The sequence below is a fragment of the Oryza brachyantha genome, chromosome 9, assembly GCF_000231095.2.
Source record: "Oryza brachyantha chromosome 9, ObraRS2, whole genome shotgun sequence".
In the NCBI taxonomy this organism is placed as follows: Eukaryota; Viridiplantae; Streptophyta; class Magnoliopsida; order Poales; family Poaceae; genus Oryza; species Oryza brachyantha.
In genome coordinates, this window is record NC_023171.2 from 10,357,251 (window position 1) to 10,379,283 (window position 22,033).

General features: G+C 41.6%; 2 protein-coding genes and 1 long non-coding RNA gene across 4 annotated transcripts; 1 reads left to right on the forward strand and 2 right to left on the reverse strand.

Annotated features, from left to right (window-relative positions):
- Window positions 1-1,643: 1,643 nt before the first annotated feature.
- Window positions 1,644-9,081, reverse strand: LOC102703714 (phospholipid:diacylglycerol acyltransferase 1). The gene is made up of 6 exons (XM_006660606.3): window positions 8,383-9,081; window positions 5,279-5,501; window positions 4,876-5,159; window positions 3,431-3,755; window positions 2,598-2,863; window positions 1,644-2,337 (listed from the first exon to the last, which is right to left on the reverse strand). The coding sequence occupies exons 1-6, from the start codon at window positions 8,889-8,891 to the stop codon at window positions 1,854-1,856; spliced, it is 2,091 nt and encodes a 696-aa protein (XP_006660669.2). The 5' UTR covers window positions 8,892-9,081; the 3' UTR covers window positions 1,644-1,853.
- A 6,486-nt stretch (window positions 9,082-15,567) lies between these two features.
- LOC102703996 (protein Brevis radix-like 1) lies at window positions 15,568-20,722 on the forward strand. Of its 2 annotated transcripts, none has more exons than XM_040527718.1 (5): window positions 15,568-16,085; window positions 16,352-16,797; window positions 19,337-19,472; window positions 19,572-20,005; window positions 20,253-20,722. In XM_040527718.1, exons 1-5 carry the CDS (start codon window positions 15,936-15,938, stop codon window positions 20,329-20,331), a joined length of 1,245 nt encoding a protein of 414 aa, XP_040383652.1. In that variant the 5' UTR covers window positions 15,568-15,935; the 3' UTR covers window positions 20,332-20,722. The 2 variants fall into 2 exon arrangements, with proteins under 2 accessions (XP_040383652.1, XP_040383653.1); XM_040527719.1 differs by lacking the exon at window positions 15,568-16,085 and adding an exon at window positions 16,208-16,279.
- On the reverse strand, window positions 19,761-20,310 carry LOC121055348. Its single transcript, XR_005812485.1, has 3 exons — window positions 20,234-20,310; window positions 19,939-20,063; window positions 19,761-19,851 (listed from the first exon to the last, which is right to left on the reverse strand). It is a non-coding gene; the product is annotated as an uncharacterized LOC121055348 (long non-coding RNA).
- Window positions 20,723-22,033: the final 1,311 nt, after the last annotated feature.

Consider the following 22,033-nt stretch of genomic DNA (forward strand, 5'->3'; position numbering starts at 1 on the left):
TCAATATAACTATATTTAATATTCATATATTGAAGAAATCAGTTATATAACCTCTATTAATTGACTATTTCACTTATGTTATTTTTTGGCACTACAATATATGCTTCACTTTAATATAAAAAAAGTCACTTGCTTTTATAACCACCTATATGCTCTCACACCATGTTAGGTCAGATATTGTCTGCCCTATATTTCTTGATGTGGCTTTTCATTCGCAGTGATATACGTTTTTTCTCCTAGTGCTAATTAATTGCACACGATGATTCTGATGTAATCTAAGTGAAATTTTATTTAAGATCTTAACTGAATCTCAACCGTTCTAATTTAGGTTTAGGACAGTCAAATGGTGAACATATTTTTTTTCTCCAACTACTATTGTAGTTTGTGTCCCTGGTGAAGTGGTACTTTCTTTATCAGCTATCTTTGTGTTATAATAAAAGAGATAGACAGAAAATATATTATTGTATGTTCTCACAATTAAACAATATATTTTCTTTTTTATCAATTAAAATGATAATTTGTTGGCCAGGAGAGCGAATGAAACATTGAAAAAGTTAATAGTCCTACAAAATTTCATGAACAAACAAAAATGTTTAACAAAAATACATATACCATGTATTACTTGTTTTTTCACTACACCACAACACCATAGAGGAGGTCATGGTCTACCGGTAAAAAAACTATTTGGTGCCACTCAGTCTGCCAGTATAGGGAATGGCACACTATCTGCCGGTAGAAAAATAAATTTTCAGCACACTCTCTATCGACAAAGATTGATGACAAATTATCTGTAACTAATAGGATAATCATGTCAATTTGTGTGTCACTATGTCTATATACACTGAAAAAATATGGCGCCGAACTGCATATTCTAACTAAATATATTTCTATTTTTATTTTGTATGAACTTATTTTTTATGCGGGAATGCATCTTCTAATTAAATATATGGTCCCACATTGGGAAGTAGGTTAGCAGACAGAAATAGTTTTTATTTATTTTGCTATATTAATTGAATCTAATTATTCGTCTAGAATTAAATACCTCATAAAGTGCTCTTGCCTGAATGTCTGGTTGTCATGTTGCCCGTCTTATACTTCTACGTAGCTTTATGTGAACAATAATTCCTCAAGAGAAACACCAAATTGGACAGCTCAAGGCCAAGTCCAACTCATTCTCCTGTCTCATCCATCAAGCGTACCAATCAAAGATTCTAAAGGTTGTTTTCCTCTCTTAAAGTTACTACTATACTATTATATTTAGGACTTCAGAACAAGCCTTAATTTAAATCTATGCAATCAATCTACACCATTATACTCAGTGTTTTTCTCGTTTTGTTGCCATCTACCGTTTGAAGTTTTTTTTTATTGAATTAATGCGATAATTTCTAGCCTTAAGAAGAAACATGATGGCATCTTTTCAAGCTATATTTTTCAAATTTACAAGATTGATGTAAAAATGCACCCTAACAATTTTTGGTAGTTTTGTTTTGAAGATAAAGTAGGATTTGGCCGTATAACAGTTTGTTCTATATCAATAACAAACCAAACATAAACAATGTACCTACGAACATAAATTTGCCTAGGTTAAGAATTGTTACGTAGCGATCCAAACATACTTTGCAGGCCCCCACGTTTATAATCTCTTCGAAGAAAAATAAACTCTACAAGTGGTAACAGGATTGCCATGAATACATCTGTACATTGTTAATATACAATGCCGTCCAAATCACAAGATCATACAAATTGCGTCAGCTTCTACTGAATGAAAAAAAAATACATTACAATGTCGATTCAAAACTCAAAAAATTTTAGCCATGAAACAAATAATGCTTCTACAAAACTCCCATGCTTTTTTATAATTTCAATTTAATCCTATCAGACCATTTGAATATATCAGAATAAACCTGGTCACCGCCAAGTTCTTCACCAGTTGCCCCAGCAGCAATCCTGATAATATCCTCGATCAAAGCAAAATTGCCCATGATATCAACGTGCGCACCACTCTGGGTTCCCCTGCCTTCCAGGAGATTTGAAGGTGGAGAATGACTATATTCTCTCACGTACGTCTTGCTGCCAGAAGGGTTGAAGCGTGTTTTTCCTCGCCAGCCTTTTGCGCACATATATCCTGCACTAAGAACCGGTACGGTCTCATCACCATTAGCCAGGTAAACCCCGCCTTTCAGACAGCTATTCTCGTCGCCACCCTCCGCTGAAGTGTCTATCTGAAAAGGTATATAACATTCTGCTTGCGGGGCTAATTTATAGACATATGCTCTCTCTGTTGGAATGCCAACTCCATACATTGAAAATATTTCCATTTCAGGTGCATTCGGTAATCTGCAAATGAAAGGATTACAAGGCATAAGGTGAACAGAATGTGCAGATAGAAAAACTATACTTGATTCGCAATGAACTACATTACTAAATGTTCATCTTTTAGCTTGGTGGTGTAATGGATCTGTTCATCCTCAATTGGTGCAGAGGCCAGAAGTTATATACTCCCTATTCCAAAGCTACATGTTCTGCATAAATCTAAACCGCATGTTTCGCAAGAAACGAAACATACTAGAATAAGAAAGTTGGCAAAAGACTCTTACTTTGTCTCCAAGGGGTTTGACCAGTATTTGTAGTGGCCGTACTTTGGATCATCCAAGTTGTCAGCAATCCCATATGAGAAGTGAACACTTCCACGCTGCATCATCCTTGGAGCAACAAAGCGAAGAAGGTCTATAATGGAACCAGCAGTGTAAACTTTGTAGTCTGCAACTGCCTTTATTCCACCCCATCCTAATTCATGGTACTCTGTCCATATATCCCGGCATGATGTGTTGGAATGGGCAATATTATTACCTTTGACAGCATCCTGCAACAAGTATAGCATTAAGGTTCTAACTATAATCATAAACTTCTTACAACCCCATCTTTAGAAAATCAAAACACATTGAAGATAAACATAGAACACTACATAGCATGATGGAACTTAAAATTATTGAATGGTGAAATGAAACTATAAAAAATGGAGATGCATAAGTGTGTAAAACTAAGAGCATAAAAGCCTGTAATTACATAAACAAGTAAAAACTAGTAGAATCTTCTAATGCATGTGCGGACCGGAAGCGCAGTGTAAACACAGAATGGTGAGAGCAACTTTCTTTGGACTCATTTTCTAATAGCATGTAAGCAAAGAAATACCTGAACCATGGGTTGAGCAAGGTGAGTTAGCCATAATTACACAGGTAATTATCACTAAAGGAGGAGGGATGTTACAGAACGAATACAAAGGAAACACAAGATTTCTGGGATATCTAAAGCAAACTACTAGATGAATTGACAAGTAGCATGTGAAAATACTACAAACCTAGCAATATAGTGATCATAAGACTGATAGTCCTAATAAGCAAGAGATGGTAATATGCTTCTGAATACTCACGCGAAATTCTATCTGCTCAATTTCTGAAGATAGAGCTTCTGCTACATCTTTACCAAAAGAGACAATTCTTCCATAGTTAACAGGCTCTGGATGAACTTCGTTTTGCCCGTTAACATTCTTAGAAACCTCAGAATCATTGGTTTTCTGATTCTTAGCTTTACACTCAAAACCATCTTCTGGAGACCAATTCAAATCTCCCCAAATAGTGTCACCACCCTTAGGAATCATTGACATTGTTGAATCCCATGTCCGAGTCATACGCATCAAATGGCGTAAGGTCTGAAGTCCAAGGAAGTCAGAGTCTAGGACTTCTGGTGCAATAGCTCTGTGTGTGGATACTATAATATTAGATGAGGGGCAATAACCATTTCACGTAACGTAAAGGATAATATACCATGCACAGCAGAAAATTTGTTGTTTAAGTGAAGCCAGAAAAGTAAATACTACTCGTACTACAGCAATGGTATAAAATTTCACAATTTTGAATAAAGGACAATCTTCTATCTCAGATGGCACATTGTAAGTAATAATCTAGTGATATTTCATTTGAGCTAGAAAGAAATTACCTTATAGGATGATAAAGATGTAACCCTATCAAACTGGTCCTAAGGTAGTAACATGCTAAGTTGGGTTCCTGGACATTCATTGGCATAGGAACATATAACATGCAAACGATATGCATTGATGATTCATTCATACAATTGTAAAGCACATGGAGAAGATTTGAAAGGATGAATGGCACTGCTATAGAGAAACAGTTAAAACTGTGACCAGTTTAGAGAATAACAACATCAACCAAATTTCTTTAGATAAACACAAATGACCAATTGCAGCAGGTACTTCTCAAGCGCTTCCAATACTATTAGCATTAAGAAGGTTTCTAGTTTTATCATCTAGCATTTCATTGATATATAAAATGCTATCATGTCTTATTTATATTTCACCTCCAAGAAAGTATCAAGAAGGCAGCTAATCAATTACTCAAAAGATTTATGCAATGACATTTCTAAGCTAAATCAAGTACTTCAATGGCTCCTGCTAACTTTATCAGAGAGCACAGGTCATCATGGTTAAATCATACAGTATGCAAAGTGGAGTATTCAGTATTGAAAACTTCAGTACTTACTCAAATCTATTTCTTAACACAGTTAAATACTAATTATATCTGACTAAGGTTCGAGGAAAAAAAGCTTCACTCGATGGATAACTGGATGCTACAGGCAGAGTTGTTAACTGAGTTAAATTCAGGATTATCTCAGTTAAACTCAGATATTAATCAAACTAATGACAAAGCTAGAGGGTGTTGCATGTTAGCAGTTATGAATTGAATTCATAAGTATATAGTACTATAAACAACTGCATTATGAACTAATATGGTTTCAAGATAAAACCTCATAACTCCTGACAATTCTATGGCGGAGCTACAGACTTTTGATTACAATTACCTTGCAACAGCAACATCTTTAGCTTCAGACGAGAAAAGACCAGCAACAGCCTTAGGAACTCCTAAGAAAGGTCCACCAATATTCATTACAGCTTTGATGTGCTTTGCACACCAATTTGGACCACCACCACCACCCATGGGAGGAGGAGCCTCAACCCACTTCATAAAATGCAGAAAATAGAGAACCCCCATAGAATGTGGGATCACCACAACCCTATTTCCACCATTAGTCGCTACCAGGAGTTCAATGTTACTTTTTATCCTGCTCAGAGTTTGATCACGAACCTGCAGGCGGCAATTTATATTACAAATAAGTATCATCTAACCTAATCTTAAGCTCTATGGAAAACATAGCCAAGCATCAAAGGATATCCATGTTTTTAAGTGCACTAAAAATTGTTTACCTCAGTGTTCTGGAAAGATAACCTCCAATCATATGCAGCCATGTACATAGTCTTTTCTTCATATCCAATACGAGCTAAATTTGCAATCAAGACAGCCCAAACAAAATATCCAGGAACAAAATAGTCTGCTGCCACTAGGCCTGTGACAGGCCGAACTCTTATTCCCGGTTTGTCTAATCCGGTTTCATTGTCCAGTGACATATGTTCAACCCAGCATAAAGGCCTGAAAATGTTTCACAAGAACTATTGAGAAAGTGGGTGCATGACTATGCAGCCCAAGTAATAGTGCACAACAGCACATGTAGCTAACATGTGTTGCACTAACAGAACACAATAGGTCATTACACCATGCTAACTTCTAGAGTGAAAAACAAAGATTTGATGACTGAAGGCTGAAACACAAAATGGACAAATGAACTGAACAGTGCTATATGCAGCCGGCCCATGTGATGGGAGGAATAGAACAGTAGCTATGCCTTCTAGTGTTGGTGTTAATGTACCACATTTAAGTAACCACCACACAAAGATTAGGAACATATTATTCATTTAGAAATATGTCTATCAGGATATTTGGTATCTTCATTTTCCCATAACTAGACAGCAGGGCGGATCCAGGAAAAAATTATAGGGAGGGCTGAATAAACCGGCTGCCCTGTGCGGGTGCGCCCCTGTCGCCCTCCGCCGTGCCACGTGTGCCGGGTTCCCTGTCATGCCACGCGCCTCTGCCGACCCCTACCGCGTGCGTAAGCCACTCGCCGCTCGGCCCGCTCCTATGCGCTCGCCGTCGGCTGCCAGCTGACGACCGCCTCTGCCGCTCCGTGCATCCATCGTCCACCGCCAGCCGCCTAGAATTGGGTGGGTGTGAGTGAGGATTAGGGTACTGTGGTGGGAAGGGGGTGTGGATTGGGATGAGAATAAACGGTTTGGATGGAAACAGATGAAAATGGATGGCTGAATGTCGATGGTTGTGTTCTAAGTGGGCTAGGCCAAGGAAACAAACTTGCTAGGCTTCGTTTTATAACGGTCCAACTAACTTCATCTTCTACCTCCAACCACGAACTGAAGAACTTCATCCCCCATCCCATAAAACCATGGAGAAAATTTGTAGGGGGGGCTTAGGAGGGGGGCTAAGGGGGGTCTCCATGGGATAGGCGCCGGTAGTGGGGGCTGAAGACCCCCCAGCCCCCATGCCACCTCCGCCGCTGCTAGACAGGATATTACCCAAATCAATCTTATCTATATATGTTGGCCCACTATAAAGAAAAGTCTACTGTAACCGTTACTGGGCAAGCAGGAAATAAACAAGAGCACTTATTTCTCTCTTGGTTCATTGTCCATGAGGTGCAACTATCATGATGCCACTATCACACCACTTTGGGCAAGGAACACTTCATTTAGGCCTAGCATGCAAGCATTACAATGAGACAACTCATATCGTACATAGAGATTTTCCTTGAAGAATTGGCTGGGTAATAAAAAAACAAAACATCTAACAATCTTCAGAACTAACAGGTTGTATTGGAGAATGCAATACTGTATCAAATAAAGAAACAAATAATGATGCATAATTCCTTACCCAAATCATTATAGTTTATAACAATTATATTTTTGTGCTTAACCATCAACCAAAACATCAAAGCAACGAAAATTGCTGTCACAAAAACACAAGATAATTACAACAATAACACCACTTTAACGAGTCAGGTTGTGTTATTACACTACATAGTGCAGCATATTGTCCTCTATTGTCTATTCTTTTTATGGATGTTTTTAGGCAGAAGCTATGGCATAAACATTTAGGTGATGTTTTCAATATGTACAACTATGGCAAACAGTTGGGGACAGGGTATGGTTGCATTTATTGTAAAGAGTACACCAAGGTGCTAACAAACACTGTAACCACATGACTTTATCAAAGCTCACTGGTTAATCGTTCAAAGTTATATAGTTTCACAATCCCAAATTTTGCAAAACAGCAGTATCACCACCCCTAAAAAATAGATAACCAGTTTATGTAAGATTGTTTCTCTAGTTGCAGGTATACATGGACAGCTATAGCTCAACAACTCGAGGCTTAGAAGCAAGGACTGGAAGGTAAGTTATTCAGAAATCTTGTGAGTACTCTCAACAGAAAGTAGGCAAGATGGATCTTTCAAGAAAAGAATACTTGAATGATGGAACAGTCAAGGTCCCTTCAATCAAAACCTATAAGGCATGCCCATAAGAAATCATGCCAAAAGCTCCTTCTCATTCAAATTACAGTTCACTTCTAAAAACCCTATAAGTACACAGTACAGAAGCATTTTGTTTGTTTTGATCAAAACCGTTTCTACATCTGGTCAAATCATCGTCTAATTGATTTTGCTAGTAATAGTAAAAAGTGAAATCAAATAGTGAAAAAAGAGAGAGCATGGTTCAACCTCAGAAGTTTACCGTACGGCCCTAAAGGGAACCACTTGCCTATTCACAGTCACACTTTCCTGATACTGCCAAGAATCACAGAATTTCAAGACAAATGAAATAAATTGCTGTCCCAACATTTCAACTTTTTCCTGGTAAATCAAATTTGAGACATCTCAAGCAATTAGAAAGCTGACCATTGAGGAAACAAGGGCAAAAACTTTCTTATCAAGCACCATTCCAAATTTGTACTTACCAACAGAACCCCAATCCTTCAGCAGTAACAAAAAAGAATCACAATGAAAATGAATAGTTATTCTTTGTATTTAGCACCCGACCAATTTGGAATCATACAACGTAGTGATTTTTCCAAGGCATACTACAGAAACTTGAAAAAGGGTACCCCGAGACCAAGAAGGATTGAAATAAGCTAAGCCTCCTTCCGAAGTCCTAATTCACAACTCACAAAACAAAAGTCACCCAAAAAGGAACAAACACTTCTCAAATTGAAGCATCACGGCATTATAATTTCAAAAACCAACACTGAACCAATAGATACAACCAATGACAAACCAAAGATCAATGCTCTATAACTCGAAGAAGAATTCCAATGGTACTTGCGTAAATTAGTGTTATGGCCAATGGTAATTCGAGAGAGGGAGGGAGATCGATTGAGGGAGAGAGAAGGCGGAGGAGGAAGCAACCTCTTGTACACGTCGCCGAATGTGCCGCCCCAGAGGCGCTTGCGGAAGAGCCCCTCGGCGCAGTGGTGCCCCTCCCAGAGCTCGAGGCCGCCGGTGACGATGCCCGGCACGAACACGACGGGGTGCTTGGCGCGCAGCCCCTCCTTCTGCAGCTTGACCCCGGGCGGGTCCGGGAGCGGCCCCGTGATCGCCTCCGTGACGTACTGCGGGAACGACGCCGGCATCGCGTTGTAGAGGAAGAGCAGCAGCCACCACGCGGAGCACACGCACCCCACCAGCCAGCAGCAGCTGTCCACGCACGACCACTTGGCCTTCGTCCGCTTCGTCGCGTCCTTGGACGGCGGCCCCGGCGGCGGCGGGGGAGCACCCGCCGCCGCTGAGGAGGACGAGGACGACGGCTTCTTCCCCTTCTCGTCGTGGTCGGAGCCATTGCTGCCCTCATCGTCCTGCGCGGGTGACGGCCCCGGCGGCGGCGGCGGCTGCTGCTTCCGGCGCCGCAGGAGCGACATGGCTGCTGCTGCTGCGACGGGGAGAAGGGGGTGGGGGGATGGGGGAGACCTACCGGCGCGGGCGCACGCGCATCCCGGGCGGTGGAAACCCTAGGCGGCGCGGCGGAGGGAGCGAGGCGAGGGCGAGGCGGCTTCGCGGGGTTCGCGCGTGTGAGGTCGGGGAGGGAGAGAGGCCACCCGCCCGAATGCCACCGGCGCACCGGAGCTCCCGTGCACCCGGTGCACGTGGGGAGACTACTGTCGATGTGGGCCCCGGGGGCGGAAAGCTGAGGGAGCGGTGCAGAAAGACCCCGTGCAGGCAGGTACGCTTTGCGGGGGGGACTGCGAGCTTGGCTGGATCGGGAGGGATATCTGGGCCCGACCCGTCGTGGGGCCAGGTCGTCGGTCAGAGGCGGTGGTGGGCCAGCGTTGGCTGCTAGCGAAATAATGGCGATTCCGTCACCGAAGAATCCGACCCAAAAAGTAGAGTATTTTTTCTCTCTCATGCACCGGGCACTGACGTAACTACTCTCTCTGTCCCGATAAAAATAAATTATTTGGTTTTGATCGTAAGTCTTATTCGAAAAATTTTCGAAATTTAAAAAAAAAATAGTCACACCTAAATTACTAATCATAATTTATCATCTAACAAAAATAAAATATTAATCATAATTTTATTTTTAAATAAGACGAAAAGTCAAATATTATAAGTAAAAAGTGAAAGATAGATTTATTTTAGAAATACACTATTAGAGCAGTATAATTTTAAGGATATATAAGTCAACTGAAAATATATTTTAAGGAGATAAGAAAAAAGCAGCTAGCTATAGTAGCACATACTTCAAGATATAATATACATATGACAGGTGAGACGAGTATATATTTTATTAGTAACTATTGTATAAATTAGCTATTAGAATGACTATAGATAAATTAGAGTTAGCAGTTGACTATACTATTGAACTTGCTCTTAGCCTGAAATCCTGAATAATATCAAGATTTTATTGACCATTCCAGTGCATAAATACAGTGAGTGAACCAGCAGTCAATTCAACATCAGTGGTCAGTGCTCCTGTTTAGGGATGTAAGTCCGCGTTTGAAATATATTATTCGAAAAACACCCTAATTGAAAAAACACAGTATTTAGAATGTCATGCTAACTTGATTTTATAGAATGCCAAAACATAGAAATTGTTTCGGTTGCTTCACGCGAAAATCATACATGAATTTCGAGAAAGAGTGCCACAAAGAAAATTTTCTAATATGTTTGAGCTCACGTTAGATTTCCTGAAAATTTTCTATATTTTAGATCATTTCATAGGAATTTTTAAATGGTTCATAGATCCAAAGGAGCATATCTGATAATCTGAAAATTTTGTGGATTAAAATCAGCTATACCGGGATTTGTGGATTATCCCACTTGCATCCCTGCTCCCGTCTTTAGCTGAAGACTGATGATGCAGGTTGTATCTTGGCTGTTCATGTCATCAACTGTACTGAGTCTGACTGTACACAAATCATTTTCTGGGGAGCAAAATCGCAGTCGTAATCTCGCGACGTGAAAGTTCATTTTTTTTTTTTAATTTTAGTTGTTGCCTGTTCCACACGGGAAATGTGATGTCGCATTTACAAATGCGTCGGCAGTGGGCCTTGTAGCATCGATCCTAGTTCCAATATGATTATTAGAATATTAGGTGATACTCTTGTTTATTTGACACAGTGTCTGGAATAAATTCTTAGGCTGTCCGGGGAGTTTTAGATTATAAGAAACAGCTATAGATTAAACAGCTATTTAGCAGCTAGCTTTTGAAAATCTGAAAAAACTCATAAACCTAGTTTTTCTAGCTTCTGGATTTTTAGTTTATTTTTTTAAAATTTGTAATTATAGATTCTTAGACGCTATGAACCGTTTGAGGCAACTTATGACAGAAGCAGCTTCTGAAAAAAAAAAACAAGAGCTCTCCAAACATGCCCCTTACATGATTAAGCTAATCGAAGTTTTCTCCCGTTTCATTTTATCACGGTTGCTTGCAGATTTTGCTGTCTCGGTTTTCTTTCTAATTGTTTCCTGCACATTTTGTTATCGCTAGGAATGTATGGTGTGGGTAAGTAACTTGTTTAATCAAAATTTAATTTGAGCGTGCTCGCTATCAGTTAGATCAGGTTGCTATCTACTTAAATATGAAACAATTTAGTGTACGGTATACATCTGTTACTCCATTTACTTGTGGATACATATTACTTTTTTATAGGCCAACTCCGGTGCATATTATTTGTAGTGTAATTTAATTCAGGCTGCTGATCTAATTTTGTTGGACGGTTGTAATTAAATTATACTACAGTAGAATTCTGTGAGGTCAATATCGTCTTTTTACTATGATAGTAAGTGGGTCTTGCTGGGCATTTTTTGATCGTACATAATGTAATAAAAAATAATAAATACAAATCAAATATTAATCAAAGTACGAAAATACTCTTTTAAATCAATGAACAAGATTAGTTATACTGGTAGTATTATACTACAAGTAATATATACCGAAGTGTTGTGCTACTTTTTAACTTTAGTATTGTTTTTCTCATCTAATTCCACAGCAATAATGTCAATTCTACCAGGATTTCGCTCTCGTTAAATATATGGTCGCCTCAACATTTTTTATGATGTGATAAGGAGTTAATGATGAGAGGGATAAAATATGTTTCATCTAGATGAAACTCCGCTACACGTTTTCAATGTAACTTCTCTCTGTCATATATTACTTAGAAACAACAAAACGATATGCTTTCGACTTCTGTGCTTCTCAGTTTTAAAATAATCCAGACACATCCCTAGCTAGGTCATGACTTTGGACTTTTTGTAATGACAGAATATTAAGATATTGTGAAAATTTATGAAACATTCTGAAAAACATTCTCAACGTATTAGTAGCAACTAATTCTTTTTTGCAGAAAACAGACTATGTAATTTAGAGATTGTGTAAATTTATCAAATATTCAGAAAAACAAATGGAAATCGAGAGAAGAGCGGAGGTGTCATGGGCATTGGGCCGATATGCTGAGGCCAACATGCAACCCAATACCAAACAGTGAATAGTAGCACATAGGTTTAGGGTTTGGGATCAGATTCAAGTTATATAATATATATATAATGTGATTTTATTTCATTAGAAAGCAGTGAATCAAGATTAATCTAGTTTTTCCCTGATGTTTCTTCGCACCAATTTAAACCTACGTCACATTCCTAGCAGCTGAAAACGTCCGTATATATCATGTTTGAAATTCAAATGCCTAGATACTCGCCTTTGGAAAATCAAATGTGAAATACTGGTATCTGAAAGTCCGGATTCCGGCTATGGAGAGGACAATGAATCTATTAATCATATAAAACCCTCGTATTCTTGCTATTCATGGGATTTTGATCAACCTTAGCAAAATTGCAGTAGGCGATCAAAAGGTGATATCTTGACTCATTGCAAGAAGATCCAAAAGAAAAGGAAGGAAAAATAGAAAATAAACTCACACCACAGAGCTATTGGGGGAGTTAGCAGACATGTGCATAAAGTAAATATGAAATTAAATTACAGGATTTAAAGCACAAAGAAATCACTTGACATAAATTTGCTCCAAAATTTATTCTTAGATCAACTGAAGAGAGTTTACATTGAGAACAAATTCAAGTGAAGAGGAATGATAAAAAAACAACTTAGGAAAACTTAAATCTAACACGGACTACTCTCTCATCGAAAGCCCTATAGGCATCTATCTGTGTGCTTATCTCAAGGTGCAAGTGAAACCTAGACAACAGCCTCAGGTTTTAACAGGTGATTAGTTGTAGCACGGAGCAGGTTTTCACCTTGTAATTAATAACTTGGAGAGAGTGGTTGATCCAGATACGAAAGAAATTCAGGCTTTGTTTAGTTTCCAAAATTTTTTTCCAAAAACATCATATCAAATTTTTAAACATCTAAATAAAGCATTAAATATAGATAAACTAAAAAACTAATTACACAGTTACGGAAGAAATCTTGAGACGAATCTTTTGAGCTAAATTAGTTCATAATTAGTCATAAGTGCTACAGTAACTAATATGTGGTAATGATGGATTAATTAGGCTTAAAAGATTCGTCTCGCAGTTTCCAGGCTAGCCGTGAAATTCATTTTTTTTATTTGTGTCCGAAAATCCCGACCGACATCGAACCTACATTTGACATGACACACTCCTAAAAATTTTCTCAATCTAAACACCCCCGGCCACAATCTGAAACTACAGATGTCGTTGCCGCTATGGTCTCACGCGATGATGGGCCGAATCCGCCACAATCTGAACGCTGCCTGGACATGTGCCGATGTGCCGCGCATGGCCCATCCAAGCGTAGCCGTACATTCCGCTAAAAAACCAGAATCCAACGACCCTCCCCAAAATTCTCATAATTCACACACACGCCATGCACCCTTAGATATAACGAGTGTGTGGTGCACGCCAAGCTGCAGACAAGATGAGCTAAAAGTAGTTCCAATATAAGACTAGAAAGGCACACGAGCATGAGTGCATGACCACCATAACATAATAGCTGTTAGAGCAGCATTTAGCCACTCAATCAGCGACCTAACCCCACCCCCGGAAAAGAACCCGTTAACAAACTCATAATAAAGCTTTGTACGTAGCAGCAGGGGGGTGCTATCATTAGCGATGACAGTAGGGCGCATCAGTTTGTCACCACCCACTAGAGCCAGCCACCTGGCTGCTCGCTCGCTCGGCTTCGGCTCGATCATTCGCGGCGCGGCGCCCGGTGTGTCCTCCCGTCGGAAGGGTGGATTACGGCCGGTGTCACAGCCGCGAAGAGGAGGGCCAGGATTACGTACGGTGTGTCAAACCGCGTGGCCGAGGCGGCGCGCGGTTGGGTTTGTGACGCACGGCGCAGCGCGCGTTATTCGGTCGGTTTCCGCCGGGGGTGGGGGGGGGGGGGGGGGTGCGGGGGGGTCCCCGACCGGTAGCGTGGGCGTAGCGATGGCCGATGCCCCCATGGTGGGGGGGTCCGATGGAATGGACGTGCGTGGGCGTGCGCGAGACCTTCGAATGGGCGTGACGGCTGGCTGCCGCGCCGTCGGATGGATTGGGTTGCGCGTGCGACGGCGGGAGGGCGGGCGCGTGGTTGTGGTGTAGTCGTGCTAGCGGGAAGGGGTGGGAGGGGGGAGTCGGCGGCGACACGGTGCGTGCACGGACGGCCCGGGCCGGGACCGATGGCCCACGAGGGCGGCGGGAACGCGGGGATGCGAGATAGGAGCAGTAGTATCATACGAGTATATGAGATAAAAGAAAAAGACTAATATACTGTTTCACAACGGGATATATCTATACTTAGATATTAGGTCTGTTATATATGTATCAGACTATTGTGTTCTAACAGAATACCGCTTTATAACATTTTTTATAAAAGAAAAAAAACAGGCAGAAATAGCGTCTCCGACTTAACTGCATGACTCATACATTAATGACACAATTGCGTAATATTAAGTTAATTATTTTCTGATTTTATATCCCTCTTCAGTTAGACATCAATTCAAGACGACTATGTGAGCAAATTCAAACATACATATCCACCGATGATTTCAAAAAATTGAGCAAGTTCAAGGTTATGGTTGTGTTAGCTTTAAGTTAGAAAATCACCCATATTAATTTATTATCTAAGGTCACCCTTGCATGCATATGGTAGATGTTCTTACTCTTCTCAAGCCATTCGCAATGTGTATCTTTAAGATTTTGGCCTCATCTGCCTGCCACCTAGGCTCAAATACCACAATACAGGCAACAAGTTCCCCATATAGCGTCAGCATGCCAGCTACACTAAGAAGATAGACCCTATATTATTTGTCATTTTAGGCTCTTCAGTGTAAAATATTTGACTATTATATAAATTGAGAAACATATAAAATAAATTGAGAAACATATAAAGATCAATAAAAGTGTCACATACGACACTAGGATCACCCTAAAGCCACTTTATATTATGCTAGATTTTTTTTTTCTTTTTTACAGTTCGCCATAGCCTATGTAGCATTTGATGTTTTGCATTGTCCATGTCCTCTCTAGCCATGAAAAAGCCAAACAACGTATTTACAACTTAAAAAAAATATAAATAAAACTTTTATATACGTTATTTTTGAATCTAAAAATAAATACTAAAAAATAAAATTCAGTCAAAAACCCTAAAATAATCTTTAAATTTAAGATTAAAAACTTAAATTTAGGCTTATAAGTATAAGCTGAAAAAAAAGATAAGACTGGTTGACCGTCACTATTTCATTTTTACGTGGCGCTTTTATCCAGCCAGGCACATGTGCTAGGTACATAGATCCAATAAAAAAAGAACGGAAAAAAGAAGCACCGATCAGACAAATGGTTTCTGTATTTTCCCCCGTAGAATTGGCGTGGGAGAACCATTTCTTTGCTTTACTGAAATTGCCCCCACACTCCTTTTTCACTAACGTTCAGAGGATTCAAACGTGCAACGAGACGCCTGCGCCAGCAAAACACTGAAGAAAGGTTTTCTACCGCTGCTGCTGCTGCTGCGCTCCTCCTCACACCGCCCACACGGCCGCGGCACGTGGGACCCGGCGCGCGTCGGAGATGTGTCAGACAACCCTGCATCGATCCATTGATCGATCGATCGATCACTCTTGAGATTTTAATGGCGGCAGCAGTGGCGTGCAGCTGAGCGGAGCAGCCGCTGGCGCCGCTCGTAAATAACCCCCCACTTGGTGGCCATGGCCTCCCTCCCCGTCCCTGCCATTAAGCACCAGATCCTAACCCGCCATTAATGCCCTTAACTCGAGCTCGAGATCAGAGGAGGAGGTGCGCCGTGCGCGCCGCCGCCTGCTGCTGTGCTACGTGCCGTGCGACGAGAGCCGGCCGGCCGCCTCCACCGTTCTAGTAATTGATTGAAGCTCACGCGCCGCTCGGGCGATTGGTTCCACCTCCACCTGTTTTGTTGGCCGCCTCTCCGTGCGGTGTGGGGGTGGGGTGAGGTGAGGCGAGGCCGTGAACCTGTCGAGGCGGAGGGAGGAGGGATGCTGACGTGCATCGCGTGCTCGAAGCCGGCCTCCGGCGGCGGCCCGCTGCACGAGCCGCCGGAGGACGAGGACGCCGTCGACGGCGGCGGCGGGGGCGGCGCCGCGACGCCCAGCACGCGCCTGGCCATCAAGGCGCTCACTGCGCAGGTGGGTTCTCGAGACTGTCAGTGGGGGGAGTAGTTCTTGAACCTTTCCTTTTTCTCCTCCTCCCCCTGATTAATCGAAGGGGAAAAAAGATATATTTTTTTTGGTTACGAAGATTATTCTTTTTCTTTGTTCAATTCTGCTTCGTTTTGATCAATCCGTCGAAACATGTATGAATGTGGAGTCTTGGATTCGAGGTCGTAATCAACAGATCGGGTGGGTTTCGAAACTGGGAGTGATTTTGACGGGAGGTTTTGTTTGGGTTCCAGATCAAGGATATGGCGTTGAAGGCGTCGGGCGCGTACCGGCACTGCAAGCCCTGCGCCGGCTCGTCGGCGGGGGCTTCGCGGCGGCACCACCCGTACCACCACCGCGGCGGCAGCGGCTTCGGCGACTCCGACGCCGGCTCCGAACGGTTCCACTACGCGTACCGCCGCGCCGCGAGTTCGGCGGCCTCGACGCCCCGGTTGCGCGGCGGCGGCGGCGCCCTGTCGAGCGGGGACGCCACGCCGTCCATGAGCGCCCGCTCGGACTTCCCCATCGGCGACGAGGAGGAGGAGGAGGACGACGACGACGACGAGGAGATGGTGTCAACCGGCGGCGGCGGCAAGGAGGAAGACGCGAAGGAGTGGGTGGCGCAGGTGGAGCCCGGCGTGCTTATCACCTTCGTCTCACTGCCACAGGGTGGCAACGACCTCAAACGCATCCGGTTCAGGTGCGTTCTTGAGCCTACTCGAGCTAAAAATTTGCATTTCCAGTGCATAACTCGGTTCATTCATCAGTGAAATGCAGAAAATTCCTTTTGCATCTTGTCCTCAGCATAACATATGAATGTTTGAATTTTGAGTTGTCCTGCACCTGAAACATGCCAAAGTATGTATTGGATTGGGACTTGGGATAGTAACTTTGCAGAGTGATGGGGCAGAATGTAATGCTTAGGAGCTTGTCCTGAACCTGCCTATACATTTTCTTTTTGTAACAGTACGCTCCCACCTAAAATCCTTACAACCTGAACCTGCTTCTTTACTCAAGCAGCAAATGGAGAAAAGCGAGTAGTTTTGACTTCTGATAGCTAGTTAAAATTCCCCAAGTAGCTACGAATGAGGCAGTAATCTTTTTGATTGATCATTGCCTTCGTTCACTAGCAATAGGATTGTTAAATCTTCATACATTAACTGGTCTTCTTTTAGTTTTACTTCTGTTTGAATTGAAAGGAAATTTTCATTGTGAGTTAGATGATGGCAATAGATGAAAGTCAATTTGAAATTCTTGATTGTGGGTTGTGTGTTCTAAAATTCTTAAAGAAATAATTGTACACCTGGTTCTCACCTTGCCCGAATTCTAATTTTACTTAAGGGTGGATGAAAAGCACATCATACCATTGGATATGCTACCCTGTATATCAACGTCACTTTCCCCTCCTATGCAAACCTCATAGCTGTTACGTTTTCGCTAAATACCAAATCCCTCATTATTTTAAATTTTATGGCTGGTTATGCTCATAACTGGAACAATATGGTGTAGGGTTAATAGAGATTACTTTAGAAAAATGTACCTTGATTGTCAACTCTATGATAATGAACCTCATTTTTAACCCCTCATGTGCAGCAGCCAGGTCGAAGTCCAGATGTGTCGGCATGCATGTTATGTGCAGTCAGTAGGCTCAGAATTTTAAGCATGCATTATTAAAGTTAGGGGATCATGTCAGTTGTTCACCCTAGAGAGTGTATAAGGCTAAAAGATTCAGTGAACAATGGGTTCTATGATATTTGAATTTACAAGTACTATGTGGGCCAAGTCCAGCTTGCACATTTGTACTTTAGTCTATCTATATCATTCGTTTGCTGTAGAGGCCTACTTCTGCTCAAGGAAGAGGTAATATTAGTGTGGGATAGAGACAGGAAAGGCCCACAAGCCACATATCATCTAGGTAGTCAATAAAGAAGCTAAATGGAAAGAGAGCAATGGAACAAAGAAGTGTAACTTCTTCAGCTCTCTCTTCTTTGGCCGTTTGTTATTGAGGAATGGTAGGTGTTGGCTTGGGGTCTTATCAATATGTATAGGGTCCCTCCACACCGGCTTATCAGGGAAACCATCCAACCTGGACCTCTGGTTAGCAGCAGTTTTCCTAATCCATGGACCTTTAGCTCTTATGTTTCTGCATTTATAATTAGATCTTTAAAACTATCTTTGCAGACTTAATCTGGACACTATAAAAGAAAATGTGCATGTGAAAATATGCCCATAATAAATTTGTAGTGTTCAGATTGAGTTTATAACGATTGTTTTAGGATTTGTCTCTAAGCATGGTATATTGTTAAAATAATATTCTTGGGGGAGTTCCTCATGGCCAACTTGTTGATTGGCCCCCACTAGTATTAGATATAGAATACTAGTTTATAGATGGAACACAAGCTGGATCTTAAGATGGGTGCAGTGTTCTTGTTATTTAGTTTATTGGTTCTAGATCTAAGGCAAGTAGGGGATTTTAAAATTTGTTAATGAGTGGATCCATGGTTGGGTTTGGTAACATTGGTTTGGCTGCTAATGTTGTCATAGACGCTTAATCAGTTTATTAGTATGCTTTAGACTTACTGATCTACCTCTTGGGCATAGCCACGTGTGCTGTGCAGTTGATTGTGGATTTCTGTTGCAACTATGAGTCTGAGTTGAGTGGGTCATGGAATGTGAGCGGTTTTGTAGTGAACTATTGAAATGATTTCATTCTCTGATTGACCTACTTGGTTTATAATACCACATTCCTTCACTTAAGGACATAGAAGGCTCGTTCCTTGTAAATTAATCTCTGCATAAGTTCTTTCATGGGGAAACTATTGCAAGTGGTTAAGCTAATCATTGTCTCGTTGATGTACGTTAAAGGCTGATTGTGTATAATTTTCTTTGACTTGATTTTCATACAATTTTAACTCCTTGCAGCTAGCTACGTGTTGACAGATAACTCCTGTTTATCTGTTAATTACTCATTGTTTGGTTATGTGCACAGAAAGATTGCCATCACTCTATGGATCATCCTTTATTTACTTCATACAATACAGTGACTTGCACAAAGATACTAATCTAAATGAGCGAATGTATAACTAATTTTAGAATGTGAAAAACCGAAACACAAACAAGGTAGTCCATATTTGAATATGATTGTGCATTCTTTCTTATAATTATCAAAAAAAAATCTTTTTGCAGTTATAGTCTTACCTTGTGAATTTTGTTTGGTGATTAAAAATGTTTCATTACAGCCGTGAGATGTTCAACAAGTGGCAAGCACAAAGATGGTGGGCTGAAAATTATGACAAAGTTATGGAGCTTTATAATGTACAGAGATTTAATCATCAAGCTGTTCCTCTTCCTGCTACTCCAAAATCTGAAGATGAGGTGACGAGACTAGCACTCCCCCAAGTTCTCATTTCAGTTAATCGCAGTTAGTAATATGGCTTTGACATGGTTCCATGACTTCTTTCCTTTTCACCACAGAGCTCAAAGGAGGACAGCCCAGTGACACCACCCCTGGGCAAGGAACGGCTACCTCGTTCTTTACATAGACCAATGTCAGGTGGTGGTGCAGTGGGTTCATCTTCATCAGATTCTCTTGAGCATCATTCAAACCACTACTGTAATAGCGGCCGCCACCACCAACATGGACACCAGTGCTATGATTCAGTGGGGCTGGTTTCAACACCCAAGCTCTCAAGTATAAGTGGAGCCAAGACAGAAACCTCATCAATGGATGCATCAATGAGGACAAGTTCATCTCCTGAAGAGGTCGACAGATCTGGTGAGCTCTCTGTGTCCATCAGCAATGCAAGCGACCAGGAGAGGGAGTGGGTTGAGGAAGACGAACCTGGCGTATATATTACCATCCGGGCTCTGCCTGGCGGTATCAGAGAACTCCGGCGTGTTCGATTCAGGTTTTTCTTCCATCCTCCTTTATATTAGTAAATAATGTCTTGGTAGTGTTCCGGATCCCTGAATTCACATAGTAGAAAAAGGTTAGTCATCTGATAATTCTGAGCATGCACTAGGCTGCAAGTAAGAACAACAGCTTGATGCTAATCGCCCAGGTTGAATCCCTATGATCAAACAATTTGGAAGCAACTGAATTACTAGCTAGCAGGTGATCACGGCAAGAGACTTACCATCCCCTTTGCTTTGCAGCCGAGAGAGATTCAGCGAGATGCATGCCAGGCTATGGTGGGAAGAGAACCGAGCGAGGATACACGAGCAGTATCTCTAAGATGAAACGCTTGTCAAGCACAGGTGGTTCTTCAATGAGCAATGAATCCATGTTGTACATTTGGCGCTAACAGTACGCCCACTGTGGGCAGCAGCAGCAGCAGCAACAGCCGTCACAGTTGATACTAATTGTGCACTGCATGTGTGACTGTGAGCTTTAAAACTTTGTTACTACTAACCTACCTTAGGCTCTTGTTGTGGCAGAATTCACATTTTCTTTTTCATCGTTTTGGCTTTTGCTTTGAACAGGAAGCTTTGAGTTGAGAAACAGGAGGTATTTAGCCTAGAAAAAAAATAATCAGAAATTCCATATTCCCTGAACCTGTAGTCTGCACTCTGCTGAACCAAAGGTGTTTCTTCCAAGTTTCATATACCAGTACCTGATTTGTTCTCTTCTGCAGATAATTAAAATTGGTTTTGTGCCATGTCACGAGCTTATGTGAAATATGAAACGAGATATACGCACACCCAACACAAAGTTTCTAGATGGTACCAAAGGCAATGGTACAGGTATTTATACCGTCCTTGATCGAATTATTCTCTTTAAGAAACTGACCAATTACTCAAGCTCAGTGTGGCCTGGCCAACAGATAAAGAAGCAAGTTGGCACTCGAGTGGCTCGCAACCACTTCGTGATGTGTTGATGGCTACGTGAGTGAACAAAAGTTTCAGAAAAGCAAAGCAGCAGATAGCAATACGTCCATGTCACGCACATCTGGAGCCGGAGACCACATTATCAGCGTCTTCCCTCTGCTAATCCTGGTGACTGATGGACACTGGATTAGCCCTACACTGTTTCCTGAATTTTTCGGCGTTCTGAAACCCAGTGATACCCAGTGATTGTATGGGCAGAGGCTCAGAACCTAGACTCATCTGCTTTTGATCCAGGGAAGATGTGAAAAGAAAAGGCTCAGCAAAACTAACACTCTACCTTACGCTAATCAGTTGTCAGAATCAAACATATGTAAGCCAAATACCTATACCATAATTGCACGGACAGTGCACAGAGGGGACATTGGATTCCATTGAACGGCTCTTAGTGGTTGCAGTAGTACTAATTAAGTCCTGGCATTTCATGTCCTAATCTAGCTCACCTGGCGAATCACTTTGGGTAGTGTAATCCTCACTCCCAGCAAGGACGGTTGAGGTAGTGGTGTCACTGTTGGATTGGCGCTATTATTCTCTATCAGACTGATCCATTCTCACTTGCCAAGAACCACACATTTTCAGGTTTAGCAGATAGGCGGATTATGGTTCTGCACTTCAGCACCATATGAGTATATGGTGCCCGGAATGCTAGTGTTCTGCACTTTACAGAGTTGGGAGAAGTGGCAACATTCAAAACTGGTAGACACCTAGGTCATGGCAGAACTAGACATGAACAACACAAGCTTAGTCACTGTTTGATCACGTCCATTTCTGTCTCATACGAAAAATGTGTCAGAAATGAACAGGCAGTGGTACCAAGTACCAACGTAAAGTTCAAGAGTATCTTGTGATATTTAGAGTTTAGACTTGAGTAAAAGTAGAGGAAACAAGAGTGCAACTCATCCAAATCAAAGGCAACGATAAAGAAATAGGGTAATAGAAAAGAAGGCTACCTGATTTCAGCCAACCCATTGTAAAGAGAATGATTGCACAGACAATGGATAAACATAGGTCTCACTGTCATGGGCAAAAGTTTACAATTATTAATATGAGAG

What these genes read in the sequence shown, in the direction of transcription:
- LOC102703714 (XM_006660606.3), bottom strand. Translation starts at nt 8,891, where the DNA reads ATGTCGCTCCTGCGGCGCCGGAAGCAGCAGCCGCCGCCGCCGCCGGGG. An exon ending in TATCTTTCCAGAACACTGAG is followed by an intron (nt 5,160 to 5,278) that starts GTAAACAATTTT and finishes TGCCGCCTGCAG; the next exon opens with GTTCGTGATCAAACTCTGAG. An exon ending in TCAAACCCCTTGGAGACAAA is followed by an intron (nt 2,338 to 2,597) that starts GTAAGAGTCTTT and finishes TTTCATTTGCAG; the next exon opens with ATTACCGAATGCACCTGAAA.
- LOC102703996 (XM_040527718.1), top strand. Translation starts at nt 15,936, where the DNA reads ATGCTGACGTGCATCGCGTGCTCGAAGCCGGCCTCCGGCGGCGGCCCG. An exon ending in TCAAGGCGCTCACTGCGCAG is followed by an intron (nt 16,086 to 16,351) that starts GTGGGTTCTCGA and finishes TTTGGGTTCCAG; the next exon opens with ATCAAGGATATGGCGTTGAA. An exon ending in CTCAAACGCATCCGGTTCAG is followed by an intron (nt 16,798 to 19,336) that starts GTGCGTTCTTGA and finishes GTTTCATTACAG; the next exon opens with CCGTGAGATGTTCAACAAGT.